General features: G+C 43.9%; 1 protein-coding gene across 1 annotated transcript in view; it reads right to left on the bottom strand.

Moving 5' to 3' along the window:
* YEATS2 (YEATS domain containing 2) overlaps window positions 1-18,842 on the bottom strand; it is a 44,785-nt gene that overhangs the window by 6,254 nt on the left and 19,689 nt on the right. The window contains exons 17-28 of the mRNA XM_056849604.1: window positions 16,091-16,252; window positions 15,363-15,472; window positions 14,479-14,640; window positions 13,704-13,877; window positions 12,685-12,886; window positions 12,395-12,526; window positions 11,897-11,995; window positions 10,397-10,508; window positions 7,402-7,475; window positions 5,824-5,903; window positions 3,598-3,793; window positions 556-782 (exon numbers count right to left, since the gene is read on the bottom strand). Of these exons, the coding sequence (XP_056705582.1) occupies window positions 556-782; window positions 3,598-3,793; window positions 5,824-5,903; window positions 7,402-7,475; window positions 10,397-10,508; window positions 11,897-11,995; window positions 12,395-12,526; window positions 12,685-12,886; window positions 13,704-13,877; window positions 14,479-14,640; window positions 15,363-15,472; window positions 16,091-16,252 (1,730 nt within the window). The remainder of the gene's footprint in view (window positions 1-555; window positions 783-3,597; window positions 3,794-5,823; window positions 5,904-7,401; window positions 7,476-10,396; window positions 10,509-11,896; window positions 11,996-12,394; window positions 12,527-12,684; window positions 12,887-13,703; window positions 13,878-14,478; window positions 14,641-15,362; window positions 15,473-16,090; window positions 16,253-18,842) is intronic.

Raw genomic sequence — 18,842 nt, 5'->3', positions numbered from 1 at the left:
CTTGGAATTTGTGATCCTGACTTTCTACGTCTACTTTCCAACTATCTAAAAGAACAGTCTTCTCCTTGTGAAACTCACCACCTGAGACCACTGTCAAACTACCCCCCCCCCCATACACACACCTTTAGAATTACAGTTGGCTCCCAGAGACAGGGCCTTTTCTGTGATTGCACCCCAAGAATGAAATACCATCCTCAGGCACATTTACCTATCCCCCAAAGTCTTGATGAAAAATAGCACAGATCTGCTTTTAACTGCTGCTCTCTATATTTTGGAATTTATGTTATGTTGTTTTACGATGGTTGTGTAATGCATATTTTTATATTGTTTACAATTAAGTATAAGCCTGTTTTTGAGGGGCAATCCTGGTGGAAACACAGGAGAGACCATTTTAAAATAAATAATAAATATCAGTTTGACAGCAAACCTTAAAAGAAGGGCACTCTTGAGTTGCCAACAAATTCAGACCTGCTGTGTCAAGAAAAAGCTAATACACTACTAACAGCTCAAGGCAATGAATAATTTCCCTTTCTCTTCTAAAGCCTTTTTCTCTACCTGTTGCGCTGTCTCGCTCACAAACTCTGATGCCGGCTGAGAAGGTAGGTAGAATTTTGCCTCCTCTTGCTTCTCCTCCTGCTCCTTTTTAATGTTTATTTTCACAGGTTCAGTAATGTTGAGAATGTCCACTTCCTCATCATTTTCCGGCTCCTGCTTGAGGAAACGCTCCAGCTCTTCAAGCTTTCGACACAACTCTTCACCAGTGGTGTAAGAAGATGAGCATTCTTTCCCAAGAAGCAATCAGTGAGAGGAATTAGAAAGAGGATTTATAAACAAATCTATACCAAGTTACAGATGTATACAATTACAAGATGTTCGGAGTTCACGTGTTCTGCAAAAAGCCCTAGCCACTACTATGCCAAACTAAAAAACATGGTCTCTACTGATAACATTTTTGCTGTCCCTCTAGCCCCTATCACCACCGTTGCCCAAAAACGATTCCTTTAAATGGAGACTCACAGCACAGTCCTAAGCAGAGTTAGAGGTCTGCTTAACATTGCACAATAAGACTGTTCAGACTAATATTTTCAGAGCATTAGACTTTAACTGTTCCAGTGGAGCTATTTCAACTATAATAGTTGGATAACCAGAGCAACATAATGCAAAGGAAAGCCATGCTTCTGTGGGTGGGTACTCTCTGTTGTGTGGAAAACAGCCTGTTTGCTCATTTTGAATAGATTAAAAAAAAAAAACAACAACCTGTAGAAATGGAGAATGGAAACACACTGTTAACTCAAAACGTTTTTAAAAGTGAAAATGATATTTAAATGCTTACATCATTCTCTTCTCCTCCTTTTTATCCTCACAGCAACCCTGTGAGGTGTGTGATGGGCACATCACCTAGTGAGCTTCCATGGCAGACTGGTGATTTAAACCTGGGTCTCCCAGACCCTACTCTGAAGCTCTAACCGCTACAACATACTGGCTGTAATAGGGTGTCTGCTGTTGGAGAGTAGCAAGCAGCCAGGCCTGGGTGAGTCATGCAATTAGGTGGTATCAAGTCACCCAGTGGTTGTAGCCAGGCTTGGCCCTGAAGAGTTCACTCTCAAAGGCCAAAACAGCCCTGGAAAGGACTCTGCCCCCTCCCCCTGCTTTTTACTGACAAAAACCAAGGCTAGAGAGCCAGCGTGGCGTAGTGGTTAAGAGCAGTGGTTTGGATCAGCGGACTCTAATCTACAGAACTGGGTATGATTCCCCACTCCTCCACATGAGCGGCAGACTTTAATGTGGTGGACTGGGTGGTTTCCCCACTCCTCCACACGAAGCCAACTGGGTGACCTTGGGCTAGTCACAGCTCTCTTAGAGCTCTCTCGGCCCCATCTACCTCACAGGGTGTCTGTTGTGGGGAGGAGAAGGGAAGGAGATTGTAAGCTGGTTTGATTCTTCCTTAAGTGGTAGGAAAGTCGGCATATAAAAACCAACTCTTCTACGTCTTCTAGAATGTTGTGAATGCCTAGCAACTGCCACTGAGGGATTCTGTTTTTTAAAGTAAGAAGTGTTCCTTTTATCGTTTTGGGATTTTTTTAACCCCCAATGTATTTTTTATTGGTTTTCAGATTTTTCTGCAAACCTAGGGCATTTTTGAGGTTTGTAGAAAGATATGTCAATTCACAGAACCAATCACTGGATTTAAGTATCCACAGATTTGGCTAACTTTGCTATTAGAATATACAAGTGGGGACCCGCAAGAAACTTGTGGAGAGGGGGCATTCTTCTGCCTTTGCTTCCTTCCCTCTCCCCCTTCTCTGTCAAAGTTTCCTCCCCTCTTTCTCCTACACCCCCTTCGCTAGCAATCCTCTCTTACCCCCCCTTTCCCCCTCATCCCTTTTATGCAAACCTCCCCCCTCTTAACCCAGCCCTTCTCAGATAATGTCCCCCCTCTCTCAGACAATTCCCCCCCTTTGCCTCCTTGCGGCAGCCAACAGCTCTACAGGTAAGTGCATTGTCTGTGAGTGCGCACACAACACTGCTATATTTTTCAGGGAATTTAAACTCCCCATTGTGTTTTTTTTTTTTAAGTTTTCAGATTTTTCTGCAAACCTGGGGAGTCCCTCAAGTTTGCAGAACGATCTGTTTTTGGTAAGTGTGGCCCCCACAGATGGGGGGCACACTTGAGAAATATATAGATGATAATTCTGCTTCCTTTTCTACTGCCCCACTTCAGGTTTCCCACAGCCTTTGTGTAGGGGATGCTTACTACAAACATGGCTATGAAATGCTCTAGACCTTTGACTACCAGATACACAGGGGTATTTTCAACAAAATCACTGCAATCTCTCCTTGTATCAAAGCTGCAAAATAAGAAGCAATATACATAGCTTTTTTGTTTTTTACCTATCCCTTAAACAAAAATACTGCATACATTGTGCAGAAATCAAGTACAGCAATATCCTGTGTGAGAATGTCCTTTTTCTGCTCTCTCCTATTCTTTTTAAAATTAATTGTCAGATGCTTTCTAATCAAACCACATTTTACTTCTGTAGCTTCAGCTGGAAACAGACAGAGGGAAACCCCAAAGTCCTTTGCTGCATTGCAAATGCTGAGTCTTTCTATTAAAATCAAATTTCTACTTCACTTACTTTAACCGCACTGACATTTGAAACCTACTTTTCCCAAAAAACTATACACTTAGGTTAAATACACACCCAACATTATGGTAAGAATGTATAACAATATATGCTTCCAGAGAATAGGTGGCTTCTGAACTACTTGTTTTGGGGAATGTGTATGTGAGGCAAAAGAGGGTGAGGCAAGGAAGTAGACTTATTTCCAGCCGACAATATAAACATATTTCTTAACAATTCAGCCAGCTTCTAACCTAACCTAACAAAACCCAATTCAAAACAACAATAAAAGTAATATATATGAACAACATTTCTTAAGTATAACTCCACACGGTCAAACAAACAGGTTGTCGTGTATTGGTCAAATCTACATTGGCACCAGAAGACTGGCACCCCCCCACCAAGGCAACTCTGAGAAAGTTATCTCCCATCCAACATAGAGAACTTCCATGGTTCTGGAATTCCTTTCTCTTACCTGGTTCACTGTCTATTTGTGTCAGTACATCCTCTATGGAGTCTTCACTCCTCAGGGTTTCTGGATCAGGTGGTGTATAGCCACGGGAACGACACCAATGTACAACCTGCTTAGTTTTCAGGGGGCTAATACTATGAAATTTCGGGTGTTCTATTATTTCTTGGAGGATTTTCCTTACTGTCAATGCTCGTTGCCACTGCAGAAATAAAAAAAGCAACACAAAACTAAGGTTTGTTTTAATATCAAGTTTTATACTCATGTTTTACAAGATGAGAGTGATAATGATACCACCAATTGTGGTAATTTAGGGAAACAGGAGCCTGAATGTTCTTCCTCAGAGAGCCAAGCAAGAGTTATGGGTTCTGTTGCAGGATTGTTATGTGGAATTACATTCTTCACAAAATATCTTAACTGTATATATCTCATCTGTAAACCAGGCTTCTTCTGTTTCTCTTACTGTACTTCCAGACCATTCCAAACAGAAGAGGTACTTCTTTTTTGGAAACTTAAAGCTCCCCTCACAGATCACTGTTTTGGCATGTTGGTAGCTATGCAACTTGCTTGTCTAGGTTGGCTTGTAGGCACTGACTTTGGATCAGCACCTTAAGAACCAAACTAAAAGTAACATGAATGGATCTTTCGTTTGTTTTTTAAGTATAAACAGTAGACCCTGCAGAGGACTAGGAGGAAGGAATTTGGAGCAGGGCTCAAGTTTAGTATGTGTTTAACTCTTCATCTACACTTTCCCCCCCAACTTCAATCACACACATACTTGTTTTAGAGAGAAACATATAGGCACCATACAGGTATTTACATGTACCTCCTTGCCATGAGGCGAGCAGCTCCAGAGGACATTGGAGGCAGAAATATGGTATATTTGTAAGAGATGGAGAGGGAAGGATTAACCTTTCCAGTGTGTTGGTACCTGTCCAAATCAGGCCCCATCCATGAATGCTATATACCAACATCCCATCTGCTCTAGCTCTAAATGCTTAAGTTTCAGGTCCAGAGCACAGGTTAGCCCAAATCCATTATATCTGGGAGAACCTTACAGGTCTGATATTTAACTTGCTAAAGGTTTGCGAGTTTGTGATGACTTTCAGAAGAAACCCCCATTTAGTTTTAGCTCATGTCATCTGAGAACAATGCCAGTCTTGTCTGGGTGCCTGCTCTGCCTCTTCACATTCTGCATACAACAGAAGGACAAAACAGAAAAGAGCAATAGCACAACAAATAAGGAAAACCAAATGAACAGCGATTTCTCAGACCTGAAGTCCAGGCAAAAACTAGGAGAGGACATTCTCTTTATAACATGATGAAGTAATAATAGAGCGGGAACATTAAATTGAAGGCGGCTTCAATCTGTTAATGCTACAGGCCTTTCTTGCACTTCAAGGGAGCTTTTGTACTCCCTGTGCAAGACCCATTAAATATTACTATGTGGACACAGCGTTACATATTATCGAGACTGAGTGGGAAAGATATTTCAGTTGATTGTTCCCCCAGCATGGTTAAGCTTACAGAGACAAAACTGATACCACTGAATTATGAAGGAAACAAAAGCACCACAACTTTTGCGCAGGGCTTTCAAAAATGTTGAAACCACTTCGCATGTATTGGCTTGGGTCCAAACAACCATGTGTGGAAGGTGTATGGATTTACCCTGTATTCTCTCCCTCCCCAAGCATCCCTTTCTACTGCTGGACAATGGGTCAGCTGCAGTGAGGAGGGGGAAGGGAGTCCCAATTCTCCCTCATTTGCAAGCACAGTTCTACTGATAAAAGAGGATGGGGGGGCAATTTCCTCCCCTTATTCTCAATGCAGCCCTCATTTGGCTTTTTGTTAATACAAGCTCTTACCAGCTTTCTGGTGGTCAAAAGTGTGTGTGTGTGGGTGGTGGTGGGGAAACATGGAAAATCCACATCCACCAGTGCCTTCCACTGACAGTTGAAACTCTAAAAGAACAATGCTGCCATTTAAACAATTATTCACATTTTAAAATGTTAAATACAACTAGAAATGAAATTCAAATTTATTTACATTTTACCGAACTAAAATCTTATAAAACAAATCTATTAAAAACACATAGCAACTTCTCGATAGACAGACAAAAGGCCTTTAGAGATTTTAGAAACCAAAACCATCCCAGCATATATGTGCCAAGTTCTCAGTCAGCCATTTCTCCTGGTTTTTAATTTTGTCAGTAGAGCAAACGAAAAAGATTACCTCAGCAGCCCTCCGTTTCCCAATATTCCAGCTATAATATTGTTCCACTGAACTGGCACAGAAAGAATTACCATCTTCAGCTAAACAGCAGGGGGGAAAACACACACACATCTCAAATATTGTCTTTTAAAGGCTCTGAAAGAAAATTCATTTTGTGATTAGTTCTTTTTGAAATCCTTCTCAAGAGAACCCCCCATGAGAGTTGTATAATGCATTTTAAAGGTAAGGAAATGAATTTTAATAGCGATCTCAAAGTGGTCACACCTCTTAATTCTGGGTGCTTTAAAGGGAGGATTAGCAATTTTCACCATGAAGATTAATCAGGAAGAACACTATATGAACAAAAAAAAGGTAAAGGTCCCCTGTGCAAGCATCAGGTCATTCCTGACCCATGGGGTGACGTCACATCCCGACGTTTACTAGGCAGACTTTGTTTACAGGGTGGTTTGCCAGTCCCTTCCCCAGTCATCTACATTTTACCCCCAAGCAAGCTGGGTACTCATTTTACCGACCTCGGAAGGATGGAAGGCTGAGTCAACCTTGAGCCGGCTACCTGAAATCAACTTCCGTCGGGATCGAACTCAGGTCCGGAGCGGAGCTTGGACTGCAGTACTGCAGCTTACCACTCTGCGCCACGGGGCTCCTATATGAACAAGGGAGTGCTTTATAGCTGAACATCCCTCAGAAGATGGGAGTCTCGTGTGACAGTCTGGCCACTGGAGAGAATTGGAAATCATTGTGGAAATGTTCTGGGAATAGAAGGAGACTTCTTCACATTTGGACGTACTGTGAGAAGAGGGCTGCCTGTGAAGGTAAATGATGACTCGGACACAGAGAAGTAGCTTGCAAAGATTTCTAGAACCAATGCTCTGGGAAACAGGAGACTGACTGAAGCAGTACTGAAGTTTGGGCGTATACTTCTTGGACAGCCAGGAGTGGTTCTCCATTGCCTTTCCTCAAAGAGAGGATGTGTAATAAGACCAGACTCTCTTAGGGGTATCATATATATACACATCATATGAGCAGCTACAAAAATTGTCAGATTTTAAACAGTAGGCATTTTGCCATAGCCAAGAGGGAGCCAGATTTTCTAATTGCTCAAAAAATGGAAACTCGTCAGCAGTGCCAGAATAAGTCACTGCACTCATTTGTAAAGTTAGGCAGACAAAAAATACTTTATAACAATGGTTTTAAACACACTGGGGGAAAATATGGAACTTTGCCCATAGAATTATCCCTTTCCAGCCTGCCATTTGGTGGATACAAGAATCCACAAATGTAATACAAGAGAAAAATACAATACTGTGTAGAGGTTATAACAGATATGTTGATAGTCATATGCAAAGACAGTGCTATTTCTTCCAAGCAGGGGGCCATGGTGATTACACAGTTTTTTAAAGAGGCAATACATTTATTTTATTTATTTAAAACATTTTAATGCTGACTTTCCACCCAATCAGGGTCTACAAGGAGGCATCCTGATCTGTTTTGTATGTTATTGCTAACTGTAAAACTTCCAAGAGTAAATCTTAGTCTACCCATAATTTACTGCTTTATTGCGATTCTTTAGGTTCTTACTTTTTTCATTAATTAATGGAACTTTCTTCACTATTGCTGTCAAGAGTTGCTGGAGGTTGTCTAAATATTCTGTCCTGTAAAGAATGAAGAGTTAGCATTTTTACAGAGTGATATATCACATGGATCTACAAACAGCAAGCATACACACAGATTGCCCGCAAGAGACCTTCCTAGGTCCATGTCTAGTTAGCAAAATTCAAACGCACGAAGGACAACCATAACATGCCTAGCTCCTGCAGATCGTTCTGAGACAAAGGGCATTTCTGCATGGATTATCTTCCCTGAATTCAATGCTTTTGGGAAGTGGCTTTTTTCTTGCTTCCCCAAAACACTGTGGTGCATTTATGCACCTCTAGGGGTTTCCTGGCTTTTCTCTGATCCTTTTCAAACCTGCTTTGCTCTGTAGTTTTGGGAAAGATCTCAGTAAAACCTAGATGCCTGCTGCGTGGGTGGGAAAAATCTGGATTTTTTTGCCCACATGGCAGTCATTTCCCTGAACCTGTCCCTGCTGGAACCTCCCCTGCCACTATGAGGCTTTACTTTTTAAAAAAATAAACAAAAAACCAGGCCTCGAATCTTTTCTGCGCCCACATTAATGTGGGCGGACTGCAGGGCATAGCTGGAGTTAGTCCACTCCCTAATAATGCCTTTCAGCCTGGGAATGCCCTGACAGTGGAGCAAAGCTGCGCCAAGATAAAAGATGGCGTAGCCCGTAGGCGGTCATAGAGCAGCAAAGAACGAGTCTCTCCCCACTGCTACAGCCACACCCAAGAGGCCCCAAGCAGTTCTGGATGCTGACTAAAGGTGCTACCAATCACCTCCCTCCCCTGTGGCGACCAAGCCCCCTCCCCAGCTCCCAATCACAGCCGCCCCCCCAGCCCTACAAATAATACTGCCAGGATGCCCTACAACTCATGAGGTAGGGAGGACAGCACAGGACACGATCTGACAGCTCCCTGCTGCGAGGACTTAGAGCAAGTGCCAGGGCACCTTGGTGGCAGGAAAAACCACAGAGTGGGCACTTAGCACTACTGGGCAAGAACTTTGCACAAACACCCAACGGGAGGGCAAAGTCCACACTCTGCAGCTGACCTTTCTCAGTTCTGAACTCAAACAGGTATCTCATCGGCTCAGACCCTACTGGTGGTGGAGTGGGTCTTTGCCCTGGGACATGCCGCCTGGATGGAGCTGTCCACCTGGAAGCACTGGAACGATTCTTTTGGCCCTGTTTGGAAATACGTGCGTACCCTCATGGCCCAGGGTGTCCCTTACAAGTGGGCAGTGACGGACGGTTTGTCTGGAGCTGAGGCCACCATGCAGGCTGTGATACTACTCATGGTAGTGAGCAGCTGCGGCACTGACGTATTGTGTGGTAACTGTGAGGGGTTCTGCTGCCCCCTCGACCCTGCAGGTGGGTTCTCCCCATGCAGCCCCCCATGCTTCCCACACCCCCATCATTTAATGACTCCTGCCATTCCCCCTGCTGGTGACTCTCAAAGTGGGGACACTGCTGTGGCCAGTGACCAAGGCAACCAGGACCCAGGTCAAGTGCTGAGGGAGGGTGGCGGCCAGGCCAACGTGGCTGCCCCTGAGCTCTGATGGGCTCTTGGATTGGCCCATGTGCCATGTGACCCAATCGGTTCTTGCTGCCCTATCTGTCATGGCCCCGCCCACCTTGCCACAACGCCTCCAAGGTAAGCTGCTGCATAGTTGCTGGCGAAGCTGACAGCTACTGACACTTGTTTCCTGCTGGCCGCTGGGTGAACAAACCCTACAGGGAGGGGACTAGTGGTGCCACAGTTATGCTGCGGTGACACAGGCACTGTCAAGATTACAAGTCTGTCAGATAGTTTGACAGGTGCAGGATAGATCAGTGAGATCTAAGGATGATGTAATCAGCCTGGAAAGTACCTGGGGAGCTAGAGAAAGCTGGCCTGATCCAGTTAGAGCCAGGTGGCTGATGCAATGCAGTAGCAATACCAGGATAATTGGATATCTACTGTGATTGGTGGCTGCGTCCACCAGGTGTATATAATGAAGTGAAACCGCAGTTCTATGCGGGATGTTATGAGCGGAGAGTGTGAAAGGAGTATCTGTATATATTTCTGCACTGTACAAATAAACTACACTTTTTCTATGTGGCCGTGGACTTTCTGATGGGTATCCTGGACAAGACTGCTAATCCGCTTGGCTTCCGCGTCAGGCACACCTCAGGATTGCTCTGTAAGTCTCTAGCCACTTCCCTTATGAAGAGATAAGGGGAAAGACTTATCTTCATAAGGGAAGGAGCTAAAGACATCCTTTATAAAAAAAAGAAAAGCAGGAAATTCGGAGAAACTGCTACAACTATGAATGTCAATATAACAATATTTTAGTGCCGATTTAAAAAAATTGCAAAAGCCTTAGTGGCCCGGGCGGCGATAGCCACTTCCAGGGGAGTTGGGGCAGAGAAACTGTGCAGAAACCTGCCATGTGGAAGCCCCATTGTGACTGTGCTTTATCTGCAGCTGCACCAGCAACGAGGAAACCAAATCCCGTCCCTATGTGGAAGCCATCAAATATGATTCAGGAAAACACGATTATTTGTTTCAATGCCCTGTTTCACAACCATATGAAATAGCTTCCAGCACCACACCCTGCCAGTAGCTGACACTGAGGCTGCAAAAGCAAACAGCATATTATCAGTGGGCCTCCTCGGATTTTTGCCTCTGCTCGGAAGGATGGGATATCTGACAGCGTTGCCTACTGACCAAGGGCCTCTGCACAAGCATCCACTCTAAGTAGTCTTCTGACATTTAGGATTAAAGCTCAGTTATTTCACCTGGAAGGAAACTTCATTTCATGCCAGCAGGGCTTGTTGTATTAGAAGTGTTGGCATAAGGAGGCTCTAGCCACTTCCCATCCCCTGAAATGTGGCCTATTAGATGGTCACCTTACTCATTCCACCCTACAGCACGGTCCCCATTGTAAAATATGGTTAGCAAGAACAAATTACCTGATGATGTAATTTCCAAGTTCAGAACTCTCTTCGGCTTTTACGGTCACCTGATTATCTTGGGAGACCACGGTGCTGCAGCTCTGTCCTGCAGAATCAGGCTCCAGCTTAACTTCAGAAGACAATCAATAGTTTAAAAAACTCTACCAGGAATTGTAAAGCCCATCAGATAGAGAAAAGCAACTCTGAGCTAGCCTCGTCCTTCAGTTGATTAGCAAAGGCTTCAAAATGCGGTGAAGCTTTACATGTATTTGTAGGCACAGAATGGAACCTGGTACTAGATGCTTACAAAAATTACTCTCTCCAGGGACTGTTTTAGTAAGCAACCAGCAACATCTGCTCTTGCCCTGGAAACTGGTGTAAAATTGGACAAATGACTGAAACAGTTTTAAAACTTCTGAACTTTCCTGTAATGACTCTGTCCAAGGCTGCTTCCACATGGGTATCTCCCCACCCCCACACACACACATGGGCAGCAGGAAGCCCCTTTAAACCAGATCGAAAATAAGCCTTCTTCAATCCAGTTTCAAGGGAAACCACAGGGTGGCTGCAGGTGAAGCATTCAAACGGATGTTCTGCCTGCAGCCACTACAGCAGGCGGGGTGGCAATGGAGCTAAGCTCTGCATCCAACACGGTGCGGGCCCATGCAACCGTCTCCCTCGCAGTCCTGTAAAGGGAACACTTCCTCTAAAGAGAAAGTGAGGGATTTCGGACTGCAAGGAGGCCTGGTGCAGCCACTGTCACATTATGCTTTTAGGCAGCTATGACAGAGGAGTAGGGCAGGGAGCAGCAAGAATGAGCCTGCGTGGATTCCTTCCCTGTCCATTTGTGCCCCACTTGCTGCTGCCACCATAGCAAGGGTGCATTTTTGTACCGCTATGTAGATACAGCCCAAATCACAGAAAGAAGACTGAAAACAAGAGGGGTGAGGGTTATGATGAACAGTAGTATGTGGAGTATTGGGGAATTGTCTTTTGGGACACATTGAACAAAGTCTCTCACACAAGCACATTTCTGTCCTATTTATTTTAGAAAACACTTTTGCTGGGGACAGCAGTTTTTACAGAAAGGCATACATTAAAACCTCATTAGCAGTATGTCTGGGCTCCCAAGCAAAGGTGTTGCTATAATTAGTGCATACACAGAAAATGCGCCACCCCAATCATCTATCTACTGTGTGTATAGCAGACTTCATCTTTAGTAAACTCTAACAGAGGAACAGGACCACAGAGGTATGACCTCTTGTCGACATCCTGTTCTAGCGGCTTTATCTGTTACTTGGGCCCTTCTGACAGAATGGCACATTTCTGTATGTGCATTTGCCAGGAACATGCCAGGTTTTGTTTTTCTCTAATGGAAACTCCACCATGGACTTGAGCCATGCTCAGTCACAGCCAGGGAACACTAAAGGATCACTTTATTACAGCAGTAGGCATTCCACAATCATTTCATCCCCCGAAGCCTCCAAGAGGTCTGATCACAGCAACAAATAATTTTACCTTTCGCAACTGGCACCACAGCAGGGCTGGAAACTACTGAAGCAGTGGAAGTTACAGGCGTGGCAGAAGACACTTTGCTGGAAGAAAGCGACTGTATCACTGGAGGGGGGAAAAGAAGAAAACTGGAAACATGGCTAGCTAGGTGCTTTTCCATACCCGGACCCTGTCTGTGTTTGACAGTTACTTTTTAAATTCTTGGTAGAAGGTTATAGTTTATTTATTTCAGAGATTTTTATGCCCCCTTTCTGGAGAAAGTTGCCACCTGCTCAAAGCCTTTTACACATAAAATCATCATAAATTATCACTACAAAAACAGAACAAACCGTTACAAAACAAGCCAAGCAACCGTGACACGCCACTTAGAACAGAAGGTAAAACTAGTCTGTGGCCTTTTTAAAACCTGGGTTTACTCAATATTAATGAAGTGCCGTATGTACCCACATCATATCAGGTCAAAAGCATTCACATATACAGTTGCCGTGTCATATTGCATTTTACCTTTGTTCACAGGCATCAGTATAGTCTGAACTCCTCCAGAAGCAGCACTCACACCCAATTGTTTGAGTTGGCTAGGCATGGTCAAAACAGCCTGCTGTGGGCTGTTCTGACCGGAGTGGATTTTTAACAACCCTAGGATGGAAGCGGTATTTTTAAAAAGTGCTTCAAGGTTATGAAGTCTGCTCTCTACTCATCAGCCCTGAAAACTACTGCCCTCCGCCCCAAAGTGGTACTGGTATTACAGTCAATGCTACATGCTGATAGTCGGAGCCAAGAAAGAGGATTTATACCTGATACTGCAGTTTTCCCAGACACAGGAGCTGGGGTCGTCACCCAAGAAGCAATGCTAACAACTGCAGATGCACTCGTTTTATTTGGAGCAGCAGAGGCTGTCTGTGCTTGGTTGAGAGAAACTTGCTGCTGTTGCTGCCCAGAGGCCTTCACTACAGAGCTCGCAGCTGGAGATGAACTGGAGCTTGCGTTGTCTCCTTGCTGCATTAAAAAGAGGAGAGATAGCAGTCAATTTCCCCCCATTTTAATGGATTCACACATACAAAATAAGAGCAGAGAAGACCAATTGGTACAAATTAGGAGAGGGGCCGTGGCTCAGTGGTAGAGCATCTGCTTGGCATGCAGAAGGTCCCAGATTCAGTGCCCAGCATCTCCAGTTAAAGGGACTAGACGAGTAGATGAGTTGAAAGACCTCAGCCTGACACCCTGGAGAGCTGCTGCTGGTCTGAGTAGACAATTCTGACTTTGATGGACCAAGGGTCTGATTCAGTATAAGGCAGCTTCATGTGTTCAATGTGTGAATTCATTCATTACTAAAGAGCAAACTGTATATTATGTGGGAGATTTGAGATTACCAGTGTAATATTAAAACACAGTTACACCCTTCAAAGCCCATTGATTTTACAGTGGACAGAAGGGTTTATTTAACTCTTCTTGCGTTCCCACTGTAGATCTCCCAACAATGTTAGCTTTACTGAAGGGGTGGGCAGCAGTTCTGAATTTAATTGATGCCCTGTCTGAGGATGAGGGGCTATTTAACTCTTTCCCTCTTACTGTTTTCTTCACTTCAATCACCCTCCACCACCAAGCAGATGTTAGCCCCGTGGGGAGAAGGGGGAAAGTACACATTGTGACTAAGACTGTGGGAAGCAGGAGTGTGTGCTTGAACGATGACTCGAAGCAACAGAAGATTCTGATTTGGTTGTATGTACTTCCTTGCACAATCCTTGCTTTTTTGAATAATTGTGCCTGCAAGTGAAGTTTAACAAACACATTTCCGACCAATGCTGCAGCTCACCTGCGCAACTCCGTTTGATGGAAGTGTCACGGCTGATGTTGTTGCTGTGGTAATCACGCCACCAGACACTCTTAGCACAGTAGTACCTGGCTTTGAGAGTGGCGATGATGCCGGCACGGATTTCAGCGCATTGTCTGATATTTTCATCAATGATGCTTGCCCACCAGAAGCTGCCTGTGAAATTAAAAAGAATGGAAATCAAAATTTCGGCAAATCAAATTTCGGCAAATTTCAGCAGATCAGCTGTAACTTGGATCCAATAGAGTATTTCTGCAGGTTGAAATTCTGTCCACAGAGCACAAGTTTCTAGTCTCTCTCCCGCCGCTGAAGCCCAAAATGCCTCCCTGCCACCACTATGTAGGGCACGACGTTGAATTAGATGAACAACTGGACAGATCAAGCAGGGCTCTTCTGATGTTCTTAGGATGGCTGAAAAACAGTCGACTTTCCAAATTAATGTGCCAGTAATCTAAGAGGTAATTCAGAGGCCCTGCTTCAGATGTGCCTGCCTTTACAGATGTGGTAAGCAGGAACAAGACTTTCTTGGCAGCACAATGCCAGCTGCACAATATACCCCAAGGACCCATGGTTGTTGCCCATTTATTCTGTACTTTTGGCATTTATTTTTATACTTATTTTTGTTTGTGTGTCTCCCCCCCCCCTTTTTTTTTTTTTTTTTTGCTGCTTTGGGAACTTAGGCTGGAAGGCAGGACAAAAATTCTTCAATAAACTAAAAATGGTACTACGAAATCAGCATGACAATCTTAGCAATTACCTGTGCAAATAAAGTAGCAGTTTTGTGTCCAGTTATTACTTTCAATGCCTGATGTCCTTGCGTAGATGATGTTCCAGTACTGGTATTACTTAGGACTACTGTCCCCGTTGCCACTTGCTTTGCAGAGCTTGGCTGAGATGGCTGGCCAACTAAAAATGTGCCCTGGACCAAAAGCAGGAAATAGCTACAGTGAATTCCCACCTCTGGTGACAAGAAAACTGTGCAGAAGTGGATTTGTGATAAAGGAGACTGATAAAGCATGACCCCTAAGACATGATTTCTGAAAAGCATTTCATTCTTTGAGTATCCCATAGCACAATCATTTCGGGTAAACAGCACTCTACGTTAAGAAAGCTGACGCAACTTGGCAACGTCTTTAACGTAAGGTGTATTCTAACTTATAGAATCAACAGCTTCTTGATCCGACGACATCTGTCACGCAACTACAGGTCAAGGCTTCGCTAAAAAAAAGGGCAAAATACAGATCTGAGACCACACCTCCCAGCCACCTCATGTGGTGCACAGAAAGAGGTAACTCGGCCTGGACTCAGACCAAGGAGGAAGTCTGCTCCAAGCTCCTTCTTGTGAGTAAAGGGGAGGTACTGTTGATTTCTGTTGCCCAGCAGTCTTTGATTTCCTCATCCCACCAGTCCCCCTCTGATGCGATCTGTTACATAAAAAAGGCTGTAGGCTAAAGTTATAGGTGCAAAGCAACATTAATCAGAGAAGTAAAGCAATACAAAGCACTGACATTAAGCTGCTTGAGATGCTTGCTACGTAAGACAGACCTGGGGAAGGGGGGAGAAGTTATTCTTTCCATGATCAGAGGCCCTTGTTTTTACCCATTGCCCAGCAATGTGAAAGAGATCTTCATGATGACTGACCTGAGGCGTTTGTTTGAGGATGTAAGAGGTGTAGGTGAGATGCTGAGATAAGCCAGTGCTTGTGCTTTGGGTTCCTCCACCTCCACTTGTGGAAGATCCTGACTGGAGATCTGGACCAAAGAACAAAACAGTCATACATACAGTGCAGCTTAGTCTTGTTACTAATTCCAGTGATGCTACAATGGAATGTTATGTGAAAAGGGTTGTTTTTTTTAGAGTAAGACTACCGCAATGCATGGGAGAGCCACAATGGAATCCCCTGATATTTTCTTATTGTTAAAAAGGAATGGCAAAGAAAAATTTAGATTGACTCTGGGGGAGGAGACAATTTATCCCTCTCACCAGCTATTTTCCTAATACAAAACTGCCTCCCAGAGCTGCAATTAGCCACACTAGGGAAAAATAAAGGTAGAATATAGATACCTGTCCTTTCCCTCCAAATGTGACTGATCAACAGCTCAAGGAGGGAGGATGGTTTCTATCAAGGAACTGGTTACTTCCCCTCACAGCTCCGCCCCAAATCCACCCCGCCCCCCACAACTGCTTTTTAATGTTAATGAAAATATTGGAAAAATCTGATCATGGATCTGTCACACAACATGCCGCTTGGCCCTCAGATGATGTGATCCCTGTTTAGCCAGACTGGACCCCCCCCCCCAAGTTCTATTAGTATGAATTATGACATTGCTACGTTTATAGCTCATTATTTCCCCTTGAATAAGACTAACTGGCGTTATTTGTAGCTCGCAGAATGGCTCCTTGTGGTATAAGCAGCAGTTTTCCTTTCCCAGAAGGATTCTTGCTGTTTGTAGTAAGGTAGAGTTTTGTGCCAGGTGGTAGATTTGCCAAGTTTGCCAAGTTAGTGGCCGGTAACTGCAGTGTTGCCATCACTAGAAGGAAAAAAAGAAAACATTTTCCAGGTCTCCAGAAACCAAACCTTTGCCAATACTCTCTCAGTAGGGACAAAAATCAGTAATAGTAGCAGCAAATTTTCAATGATGTTTTGTACGAGGGGACAGCTGTGTTTTGTTTCCCTGTTACTGTGCAACTGCCGATAAAATGCGACGGCAATGGGGGCTTCCACATGGCAGGTTTCCCTCTAGTTTCCCTGTTCCAGTCTCCCAGCAACAGCCATTTTCCCTACCCTAGGTTTCCAGGACCTTTTCAAATACTGGCAACTGAATATCATTATATCAATACAACATTACAACAGTTTGTGCATCAGGTTCTCTAAATTCCCAGTTTTTTTTTTCTAAAAAGGTTTCTAGCTCCTTTTGTTGCAGGAATGTGCATTTCTCCTTATATCTCTGCAACAAAAATGCTTACTGTTTTTAAAACAAAAACTGGGAATTCAGAGAACCTGTTACACATGGTGTTATAATATTATATGAATATAGTGACATTCAAATGCTGATTTTTTAAAAAGCTCCCCAGTAGCAGAGGGAAGAAATGGCTTCCATGAGGACAGGGAAGCTGAACTTTCCCACACACTTGGCAACCAAGAATTTTCTCAAAACTTTACAACAAAGCATGTTTAAGAAAGATCGGAGAAAGCCAGGAAAACCCTGGAAGGCGCATGAATGCTGTGTGAAAGCAAGAAAAAACCTGCTTCCCAACAGGCCTGAATCTATGGCAGACAACCTGCATGGACACAGTCAATATCAGTGATTTTGTATTTACTATATTTTACAGTACGTGCAAGTTTAATCTGTCAATCATGCTGTGATGACCACCACTTTGATAACGCAGTTTTTATATTTGGATGAATGTGAATGTTCATTTAGCCATGGCAGAAAGAGAAGCAAATTGTTGCTTTATAAAACTCTAATGGTGCAATCGTATGCAGATTTTCTCTAGTCTAAACACTAAAGTCAATGAACTTACACAGGAGTAACCCTACACAGGACTGTGTTGTAAGCATGTGTACCACATGTCACTTGCAATAACGGAAGATTCTATAGAGAACGATCTTGTAGCACAACAAGACAGGAGGTCAGATCTAGAGAATAAGAGAGGATACATACCAGAGAAGCTCCTTGTCCAAAAACAGTAGAACAAAAGGAGAAAATGGCAAAATGGATTTAAGGAGCAAAGATCTTTAATAGCAGGAGAGCCACAAAAAGGCAGCAAGCAAAAGCTCAAAGGAAACACAAGGGGTCTGCATTGGGCAGAGACAGTTGAAGAACTGGAAGATTTGCTTAGGGGAAAAAACATTTTTGGACATGGAATTCATGCCTCTTACACTTTTAGTGGGGAAAGATACAGAAACATACTATTACATGGGTGTGACCTGGTGTTCATTTCATATGATCCACTGTCCCTAGGCAATAATGACAACATAGCTAGGCTAGTGCAAACAGGCTCTTTCGTAGTCCCACCTAGCAATTAATGCAGATCCCCTCCTAAGCTCCAAACACTGATGTATTTAAAAGAACCATCACTGCTTAAAGGTAGTTTCCCTGTGCAAGCACCAGGTCATTACTGACCCATGGGGTGATGTCCCATCATGTCGTTTATTAGGCAGACTTTGTTTATGGGGTGGTTTGCCATTAGTCATCTACACTTTACCTCCAACAAGCTGGATACTTATTTTACCGACCTCGGAAGAATGGAAGGCTGAGCCAACCTTGAGCTGGCTACCTGAAACCGACTTCTGTCAGAATTGAACTCAGGTCATGAGCAGAGCTTTGACTACAGTACTGCATCTTACCACTCTGCGCCATGGGGCTCCTTAATCCAGTGTATTTAAAAGGATCACCGCTGCTTAATCCAGTGGTTTCCAAAGTGGGTGATACTGCCCCCTGAGAGTCAGTGGGATTACCTGGGGGGAGCTAAGAAGCAAGGGGCAGCAGGGGGGCACTGGAGGTGAGCCCGTTCAACCACATTATTCACTTTATATTTGACCGGGCCATGGCACAACGTTGGCAAATGGCACTCCAAGTTTCTGCCTCTGCATATTGCTGAAATCGGTTGGAAACTATAGGAATTTTTAGTAAATACATCACCAAAGTAGGTGTGTGCATATCAATAAACCCGAACAGAAAATAAACCTGAAATTAGCCATTTCAGTAAATTTCCAGTTCAGGTTTACCGAATGCACAAACCTGGGGAGAAAGCTGAAGCCGAACAGGCAATTCCGGAAAAAGCTGAATAATTATTTGGCTTTTTGCAGGTCCTGGGTGTGTGTGTCATTTTTGGAGGTAGACCCCCCCAAATTCACAGCGTAGCTTGAAGGGACTGTTCTTGCACAAACCCCAAAGTTTGGTGAAGATTGGGTCAGGGGGTCCAATTTTATGGGGTTTGGAAGGGGTCACCCCCCCTCCTCCATTGACAACCATTGCAAAGTCTTAGTGGGTTGTGCAAACCGCTGTTCAAAATAATGCTGTTTATAGGGTAGCGTAGCGGGCACTGGGGATGAGTTTATAGAACCAAGGTGGTGGTGGCCTGAAAAAATGTGGGAACCACTGGCTTACTCCTTAC

The sequence above is a fragment of the Euleptes europaea genome, chromosome 5, assembly GCF_029931775.1.
Source record: "Euleptes europaea isolate rEulEur1 chromosome 5, rEulEur1.hap1, whole genome shotgun sequence".
Classification (NCBI taxonomy): domain Eukaryota; kingdom Metazoa; phylum Chordata; class Lepidosauria; order Squamata; family Sphaerodactylidae; genus Euleptes; species Euleptes europaea.
This window is presented reverse-complemented; position numbering and strand designations above follow the sequence as displayed.